Source organism: Malurus melanocephalus, unplaced genomic scaffold (assembly GCF_030028575.1).
Source record: "Malurus melanocephalus ecotype Western Australia unplaced genomic scaffold, MMel_1.1 scaffold_2148, whole genome shotgun sequence".
NCBI lineage: Eukaryota > Metazoa > Chordata > Aves > Passeriformes > Maluridae > Malurus > Malurus melanocephalus.
Window position 1 is genome coordinate 3615 of NW_026625380.1, and position 9960 is coordinate 13574.

The 9960-nt window shown below is 46.6% G+C and overlaps 1 protein-coding gene across 1 annotated transcript in view; it reads right to left on the reverse strand.

Moving 5' to 3' along the window:
- RABGGTA (Rab geranylgeranyltransferase subunit alpha) overlaps window positions 1-9952 on the reverse strand; it is a gene marked incomplete at its 5' end in the record, with an annotated part of 12392 nt that extends 2440 nt beyond the window's left edge. Inside the window, 6 exons of the mRNA XM_057388591.1 lie at window positions 509-730; window positions 852-935; window positions 2666-2860; window positions 3709-3875; window positions 7836-7951; window positions 9839-9952. Of these exons, the coding sequence (XP_057244574.1) occupies window positions 509-730; window positions 852-935; window positions 2666-2860; window positions 3709-3875; window positions 7836-7951; window positions 9839-9952 (898 nt within the window). The remainder of the gene's footprint in view (window positions 1-508; window positions 731-851; window positions 936-2665; window positions 2861-3708; window positions 3876-7835; window positions 7952-9838) is intronic.
- Window positions 9953-9960: the final 8 nt, after the last annotated feature.

Consider the following 9960-nt stretch of genomic DNA (forward strand, 5'->3'; position numbering starts at 1 on the left):
AAAAACCTGAGGACACTCGGCCTATCCATTAAAGTCAAGGGGGATTATAGGACATCAAGTCTACCTATGAAAGGCAATAAGGACAGAAGAGACATAAAGCCTATCAAAGTTAATGGAAACTATAAGGGGCATCAGGTCTACCCGTTAAAGGCAWTGGGGCGTTTTCRACACCAGGTCTACCCATTGAAATAAATGGAATGTGTAGGATACCTGATTTATCCATTGAAGTCAATGGGAATTTAGAAACATCTAGTTTATTAATAGAGCACCGGGAAAAGTTACTGGTCAAACTGGGAGCACTGGGAGGGCTTCCTGTTCAAACGGGGAGCACTGGGAGGGGGCTACTGGGTTACTGGGAGTACTGGGAAAGACTTACTGGGAGCACTGAGGAAGATTACTGAGGATAAATGGGAGGCCAAGTCTACCCATTTTAAGCAATGAGACATCAGGTCTACCCATAAGCACCAATGGGAATTATTGGGACACCAGGTCTACCCAGTCAATAGTTAACACAGGACCACCTGTACGAATGGGAACCCCAAGGATTTGGGGGGCCCCAGGGTTTTTTGGGGGGCCCCAGATGCCCAAGGGGCACCMAGGTGTAAGAGGGGGAGACCCAGTGGATTTTTGGGGTGCTCCACACTCACCTTGACAGGGCGGGAGAAGATGACGGCCAACGTCGCGTCCTCCCGGTCCACATAGACACAGATGATCCTGGGCGGGGGCGGAGCTGCCAGGGGGCACCCCAACATTCAGGGGACATCCCAACATTCAGGGGGCACCCCAACATTCAGGGGGCACCCCGGGAACCCGTCTGAAGGGCCCAGGTGTGTGAGGGAGCCCCCGGGTACCTCGGGAGAGGATGCAGCGCAGGTAGACCCAGGCGCTCTGGTCCGTGGGGTCGGTGAAGACAGCGTTCTGCACCAGCTCCAGCTCTGGGGGGAAAACGGGGGCACCCCAATGATTCAGGGGGGCAGCMGGGGGTCCAGCAGGGGCACCCCAATATCTGAAGAGGGCACCCGAGGGGATGGACAGGGACCCCAGGGTGTGGGAGAACCCAAAATCGGGAATGGGGATTTCAGGACATCAGGTCTGCCTGTTGAAGGCAATGGGGATAAATGGGACATCAGGTCTACCCATTAATCATGATGGGGATAAATGGGACATCAGGTCGACCCATTAGTCATAATGGGGATATATGGGACATCAGGTCTACCCATTGGAGGCAATGGGGATTAAACAGACATCAGGTCTACTCATCAAAAGCACTACGGTTTAAAACAGACACCAGGTCTACCCATTGAGGTAAATGGACACTAAATGGCCATCAGGGCTACCCCTTGAGCGCAATTGGGACTTTGGGACACCAGGTCTACCCAGTGAAGGCAACAGGGAAACTAACAGACCTCAGGTCTACCCATTGAAGGCAATGAAGACTTTGGGACACCAGGTCTGCCCATTGAAGGCAATGGGGAAATTAACAGCCATCACGTCTACCCAGTGAAGTCAATGGGGATTTAAAAGGACATCAGGTGTACCCAGTGAACCCAATGAGAACGTTGAGATACCAGGTCTACCCATTGAAGCCAACGGGGAAATTAACAGTTATCAGGTCTACCCAGTGAAAGCGAGGATTTAAAAGGACATCCGGTCTACCCAGTGAATGCAATGAGAACCTTGAGACACCAGGTCTACCCATTGGAGTCAATTAAGATTTTGGAACACCAGGTCTACCCATTAAAATCAATGGACACTAAACAGTCACCAGGTCTATCCATTAAACCCAAAGAGAACTTTGAGACACCAGGTCTACCCATTGAAGGTAATGGGGAAATTAAGTCATCAGGTCTACCCATTGAATGCAATGAAGACTGTGGGACAGCAGGGCTACCCACTGAAGGCAATGGGGAATTTAACAGCCATCAGGTCTACCCATTAAAATCAATGGACACTAAACGGTCTTCAGGTCTACCCATTAAACCCAGTAAGAACTGTGGGACACCAAGTCTACCTATTGAAGTAAATGGACACTAAATGGTCATCAGGTCTACCCATTAAACCCAATGAGAACTTTGGGACACCAGGTCTACCCATTGAAGTCAATGGACACTAAATGGCCATCAGGTCTACCCATTGAACCCAATGAGAACTTTGGGACACCAGGTCTACCCATTGAAGTCAATGGACACTAAATGGCCATCAGGTCTACCCATTGAACCCAATGAGAACTTTGGGACACCAGGTCTACCCATTAAACCCAATGAGAACTTTGGGACACCAGGTCTACCCATTGAAGTCAACGGACACTAAATGGCCATCAGGTCTACCCATTGAACCCAATGAGAACTTTGGGACACCAGGTCTACCCATTGAAGTCAATGGACACTAAATGGCCATCAGGTCTACCCATTGAACCCAATGAGAACTTTGGGACACCAGGTCTACCCATTAAACCCAATGAGAACTTTGGGACACCAGGTCTACCCATTGAAGTCAATGGACACTAAATGGCCATCAGGTCTACCCATTAAACCCAATGAGGACTTTGGGACACCAGGTCTACCCATTGCAATCACCAGAGCGCGACCTCCCATTTGGTACAACAAAACCACCAGAAAATTCCAAAACCCCCCGAAATTTGGGAATTTTTTCCAGGGAATCTCACCTGCCTGCAGCTTCTCGGGGGGCAGCACCCCGGGGTGCCCCTCCCCGCCGTCCCTGGCCGGGGCCAGCAGGCGCAGGCGGTGGTGCCAAGCGGAGAAATTGGAGAAATCGCGGCTCAGCAGCGCCCCGGAATATTCCAGCTCGGCCTGGGGGGAACCTCCGGCCACCAGAGAGCGCCGGTGCTCCCAGGCGTGGACTGGGAACGCACCAGTATAAACCAGTTAGCACTGGGAACCGCCCCTGCGGCGTGGGAGCAGCTCCCAGTATAAACCAGTAAGGATAACATCACCTAAACCTGGTCCCAGTATGGCCTAACAGCTCCCAGTGGGGTCTAAGGGCTCACAATGGGGTCTAAAATGTGTGAGATTTATACTGGGATGGCACCAGTATAAACCAGTTAGCACTGGGAACCGCCCCTGCGGCGTGGGAGCAGCTCCCAGTATAAACCAGTAAGGGTGGGTAAAGCTAAACCCGCTCCCAGTGGGTCCGAAGCTCCATCCCAGTATAAACAACTAAAACCCAGTTAAAACCAGTAAAAACCAGTTAAAACCCAGTAAAAACCTGTGTCACCCAGTAAAAAACAAGTAAGAAACAGTAAAAAACAATTAAAAAAACCAGTAAAAACCAGTACAAACCAGTAAAACCCACCATCACCCAGTACAACCCAGTGAACTCCAGCAGCCCCTCCCAGTATAAACCAGTATAAACCAGTATAAAACATTCACAGTTATGGAAATTGGCATCCAGGTCCTCCCGGCCAGCAGGGGGCGCCCTCCCAGTTCATCCCAGTTCATCCCAGTTTAACCCAGTGACTCCAGACCCGCTCCCAGTATAAACCAGTATAAACCAGTATAAACCAGTATAAATCACTCACAGTTCCTGGGATCGGCCTCCAGGAGGCGCTCACACAGCGCCAGGTCCTCCCGGCCAGCGGGGGGCGCTCTCCCAGTTCATCCCAGTTTATCCCAGTGACCCCAGACCCCATCCCAGTATAAACCAGTACAAACCAGTATAAACCAGTATAAACCAGTATAAATCACTCACAGTTCCTGGGATCGGCCTCCAGGAGGCGCTCGCACAGCGCCAGGTCCTCCCGGCCAGCGGGGGGCGCTCTCCCGTGTCCCAGCACCCAGCCCCGGTGGTGCCACGCCCCGTAGGATTTGGGGTTCACCCCCAGGCACTGCGCCACGAAGGAGAGCTCCGACTGCACCCTGRAACCAGTATGGACCAGTATAAACCAGTATGGACCAGTATGGACCAGTATAAGTGGGAAAAAACAGGAAAAAAAGGGAAAAAAAGAGGAGAAACCAGTAAAAACCAGTACAAACCAGTATAAACCAGTACAAACCAGTACAAAATAGTGCAAAGCAAACTGAGACAAACCAGTATAAACCAGTATGGACCAGTATGAGTTGGAAAAAACAAAAAAAAAATTTAAAAATGGGAAAAAAAAGGGAAGAAAAGGGGAAAAAATGGTATAGAACAGTACAAACCAGTATGAAATACTACAAATCAAACTGGGACAAACCAGTACGAACCAGTACAAACCAGTATGGACCAGTTCAAACCAGTATGGACCAGTTCAAACCAGTATGAGTGGGAAAAAACAGAAAAAAGAGGGGGAAAAAAAGGAGAAACCAGTAAAAACCAGTACAAACCAGTACGAAATAGTGCAAATCAAACCAGTATAAACCAGGATAGACCAGTATGAACCAGTATAAACCAGTATGAGTAGTAAAAACCAGAAAAAGAACAGAAAAAAAGAGAAAAAAATGGTAAAAACCAGTAAAAACCAGTACGAAATAGTACAAATCAAACCGGAATAGATCAGTATAAACCAGTATGGACCAGTATAAACCAGTATGGACCAGTATGAGATAGAAAAAACAGAAAAAAAAGGAAAAGAAGAGACAAAAAAATGGTAAAAACCAGTTTAAAATGGGCTTTTGGACTCGATTTTATCCAGTTTAAACCAGTATGGACCAGTATGGACCAGTATAAGTGGGAAAAAAACAGAAAAAAAAGGGAAAAAAAAAGGAAAAAAAGGGTAAAAACCAGTATAAACCAGTAAAGGCTGAACCACTCAAAATTCACTCCCAGTGGGTCCAAAACCCTTCCCAGTACAAACCAGTATAAACCAGTCCAAACCAGTATAAACCAGTCCAAACTCATATAGAGTCACTGGCTCACTATTTGGCAAGGCCTCGCCCATGGGATTTGCAATGGATCATTATTTGGCAACCCCCAAATCCACTCCCAGTATAAACCAGTATAAACCAGTAAGGCCTAAACCACCCAAAATTCACTCCCAGAGGTTCCAAAACCTCTCCCAGTATAAACCAGTACAAACCAATATAAACCAGTATAAACCAGTATAAACCAGTACAAACCCCCTTAGAGTGAGTCTATGGCTCACTATTTGGCAAGGCCTCGCCTATGGGATTTACAATGGATCATTATCTGGCAGCATCCAAAATCGCTCCCAGTATAAACCAGTAAGGGGAAAGGGGCTCCCAGTAACTCCACGGGTGTCCGGAAACCATTCCCAGTCCAAACCAGTATAAACCAGTACGAACGAGTATAAACCAGTACAAATCCCCATAGAATGAGTCAGTGGCTCACTATTTAGCAAGGCCTCGCCCATGGGATTTGCAATGGATCATTATGTGGCAGCACCCAAAATCGCTCCCAGTACAAACCAGTAAAAACCAGTATAACCCAGTAAGGGTTGAACCACCCAAAATTCACTCCCAGTGGGTCCAAAACCCTTCCCAGTATAAACCAGTATAAACCAGTCCAAATCCCCACAGAGTGATTCAATGGGTCACTATTTGGCAAGGCCTCACCTATGGGATTTGGAATGGATCATTATTTGGTAACCCCCAAAACCACTGCCAGTATAAACCAGTATAAACCAGTAAGGGCTGAACCACCCCAAAATCACTCCAAGAGGGTCCAAAACCCTTCCCAGTACAAACCAGTACAAACCAGCCCAAACCCCCATAGAATGAGTCACTGGCTTACTATTTGGCAAGGCCTCGCCTATGGGGTTTTCAATGGCTCACTATTTGGCAGCACCCAAAATCGCTCCCAGTATAAACCAGTAAGGTCTAAACCACCCAAAATTCACTCCCAGTGGGTCCCGGACTGTCCTAAACCCCCTCCCAGTATAAACCAGTATAAACCAGTCCAAACCCCCATAGAGTCAATGGCTCACTATTTGGCAAGGCCTCACCTATGGGATTTGCAATAGATCATTATTTGGCAGCACCCAAAACCCTTCCCAGTATAAACCAGTAAGGGCTGAACCACCCCAAAATCACTCCCAGAGGTTCCAAAACCTCTCCCAGTATAAACCAATCCAAACCAATATAAACCAGTCTAAACCCCCATAGAATGAGTCAAAGGCTCACTATTTAGCAAGGCCTCGTCTATGGAATTTCTAATGGATCATTATTTGGCAGCACCCAAAATCGCTCCCAGTATAAACCAGTAAGGGCTGAACCACACAAAATTCACTCCCAGAGGTTCCAAAACCTCTCCCAGTATAAACCAGTACAAACCAATATAAACCAGTATAAACCAGTCCAAAGCCCCATAGAGTGAGTCTACGGCTCACTATTTGGCAAAGCCTCGCCTATGGAATTTTCACTAGATCATTATTTGGCTGCACCCAAACCACTCCCAGTATAAACCAGTATAAACCAGTAAGGTCTAAACCACACAAAAGTCACTCCCAGTGGGTTCCGGAGTGTCTCGAACCCCCTCCCAGTATAAACCAGTATAAACCAGTCCAAACCCCCATAGAATGAGTGAAAATGGCTCACTATTTGGCAAGGCTTCACCTATGGGATTTGCAATCGATCATTATTTGGCAGCACCCAAAACCGCTCCCAGTATAAACCAGTATAAACCAGTATAAACCAGTATAAACCAGTATAAACCAGTAAGGACAGAGGGGCTCCCAGTGGGCTCAGGGGTGTCCTGAAACCGCTCCCAGTATAAACCAGTATAAACCAGTAAGGGCTGAAACACCCAAAATTCACTCCCAGTGGGTCCCAGAGTGTCCTGAACCCCTCCCAGTACAAACCAGTATAAACCAGTCCAAACCCCCATAGTCAATGGCTCACTATTTGGCAAGGCCTCGCCCATGGGGTTGGTCAATGGATCATTATTTGGCAGCACCCAAAACCCTTCCCAGTATAAACCAGTAAGGGCTGAACCACCCAAAATTCACTCCCAGAGGTTCCAAAACCCTTCCCAGTATAAACCAGTACAAACCAATATAAACCAGTCCAAACCCGCATAGAATGAGTGAAAATGGCTCACTATTTGGCAAGGCCTCACCTATGGGATTTGCAATGGATCATTATTTGGCAACCCCCAAAACCACTCCCAGTATAAACCAGTAAGGGCTGAACCAGCCGAAATTCACTCCCAGTGGGTCCCAGAGTGTCCTGAACCCCCTCCCAGTATAAACCAGTATAAACCAGTCCAAATCCCCAGAGAGTGAGTCAATGGCTCACTTTTTTGCAAAGCCTCGCCTATGGGATTTGCAATGGATCCTTATTTGGCAGCCTCCAAACCACTCCCAGTATAAACCAGTATAAACCAGTAAGGCCTAAACCATACAAAAGTCACTCCCAGTGGGTTCCGGAGTGTCCCAAACCCCCTCCCAGTATAAACCAGTATAAACCAGTCCAAACCAGTCCAAATCCCCACAGAGTGAGTCACTGGCTCACTATTTAGCAAGGCCTCGTCTATGGAATTTCTAATGGATCATTATTTGGCAGCCCCCAAACCACTCCCAGTATAAACCAGTATAAACCAGTAAGGCCTAAACCACACAAAAGTCACTCCCAGTGGATTCCAGAGTGTCTCGAATCCCCTCCCAGTATAAACCAGTATAAACCAGTCCAAACCCCCATAGAGTGATTCAATGGCTCACTGTTTGGCAAAGCCTCGCCCATAGGGTTGGTCAATGGATCATTATTTGGCAGCACCCAAAACCCTTCCCAGTATAAACCAGTATAAACCAGTAAGGGCTGAACCACACAAAAGTCACTCCTAGTGGGTTCTGGAGTGTCCCAAACCCCCTACCAGTATAAACCAGTAAAAACCCAGTCCAAACCAGCCCCTCCCAGTACAAACCAGTATAAACCAGTACGCACCAGTCCCCTCCCAGTTCACCCAGTGCGCGGCGGCGCCGGTTCCAGCAGGTTCCCACGTCGGGATTGGCCGAGAGCACCGCCCCGGTCAGAGCCAGAACCTGGGCTGGGGGCGGGGCCTGCAAACCAGTATAAACCAGTATAAACCGGTATGAACCAGTACAAACCAGTACAAACCAGTACAAACCAGTACAAACCAGTATAAACCAGTATAAACCAGTATAAACCAGTATAAACCAGTATAAACCAGTATAAACCAGTATAGACCAGTATAAACCAGTATAAACCAGTATAAACCAGTATAAACCAGTATAAACCAGTATAAACCGGTATAAACCGGTATAAACCAGTATAAACCAGTAACCCCAATTCCCAAGTTTCCCCACTTTTAACCCTTTAATCGCCAAATTTTTCCCAATTTTTCCCACTTTTTTTTCCAAATTTTCCCCGTTTCTTCCCATTTTTCCTTCCCAGTCCCACCCCAGTATAAACCAGTATAAACCAGTACAAACCAGTAACCCCAAATCCCAATTTTCCACCTTTAATCCCCAATTTTTCCATTTTTAACCCTTTCAATCCCATTTTTAACCCTTTAATCCCCAAAATTTTCCCATTTTTTCCCCATTTTTTCTGATTTTTGCCACTTCCAGTCCCTCCCAGTATAAACCAGTATAATCCAGTAACCGCAATTCCCAATTTTCCCCATTTTCAACCCTTTAATCTCCAATTTTCCCCATTTTTAACCCTTTCTTTCCCAAATTTTTCCCATTTTTTTCCCGAATTTTCCCCATTTCTCCCCAATTTTTCCCTCCCAGCCCCTCCCAGTCCATCCCAGTATAAACCAGTATAAACCAGTAACCCAAATTCCCATTGTCCCCCATTTTTAACCCTTTCAATCCCATTTTTCTTCATTTTTAACCCTTTAAACCCTAAATTTTTCCCAATTTTTCCCGTTTTTTCCCCATTTTTTTCCCATTTTCCCCCCTCCCAGTATAAACCAGTCCAAACCAGTCCAAACCAGTCCAAACCAGTCCAAACCAGTAACCCCAATTCCCATTTTCCCCTATTTTTAACCCTTTAATCCCCAAATTTTTCCCCATTTTTTCCCCATTATTTCCAATTTTTCCCAAAATTTTCCCATTTTTTCACCCATTTTCCCCCCTCCCAGTCCAAACCAGTATAAACCAGTAACCCCAATTCCCATTTTTCCCCATTTTTAACCCTTTAAATCCCATTTTTCTCCATTTTAACCCTTTAAACCCAAAATTTTCCCATTTTTTCCCCCATTTTTCCCCAAATTTTCCCATTTTTTCCCATTTCCCCCCTCCCAGTATAAACCAGTAAAAACCAGTATAAACCAGTATAAACCAGTACAAACCAGTAACCCCAATTCCCATTTTTCCACCATTTTTAACCCTTTCAATCCCATTTTTAACCCTTTAATCCCCCAAATTTCCCCATTTTTCCCATTTTTTCCCCATTTTTCCCATTTTTTTCCCATTTCTCCCCTCCCAGTCCAAACCAGTATAAACCAGTATAAACCAGTACAAACCAGTAACCCCAGTTCCCATATTCCTCCATTTTTCTCCATTTTTAACCCTTTCATCCCCAAATTTTTACCCAACTTTTCCCATTTTTTCCCCATTTTTCCCCATTTTCCCCCCTCCCAGTCCCCTCCCAGTATAAACCAGTAAAAACCAGTAACCCCAGTTCCCATTTTCCTCAATTTTCCCCCACGTTTAACCCTTTAAATGCCATTTTTAACCCTTTAATCCCAAATTTTCCCATTTTTCCCCATTTTTTCACCCATTTTCCCCCCTCCCAGTCCAAACCAGTACAAACCAGTATAAACCAGTAACCCCAATTCCTATTTTTCCCCCCATTTTTAACCCTTTCAATTTGAATTTTTTCCCATTTTTCCCCATTTTTTCACCCATTTCCCCCCCTCCCAGTCTCTCCCAGTCCAAACCAGTCCAAACCAGTCTAAACCAGTATGAACCAGTTACCCCCAGCAAGGCGTCCATGGCCTCCCTGTAGTGCCTCAGTTTCTCCTCGCGCTGGCGGCGCCGGGCGGCGTCCGGGGGGCGGAGCTTGAGCCGGCCGTGCTGGGAACAAACTGGGATGGACT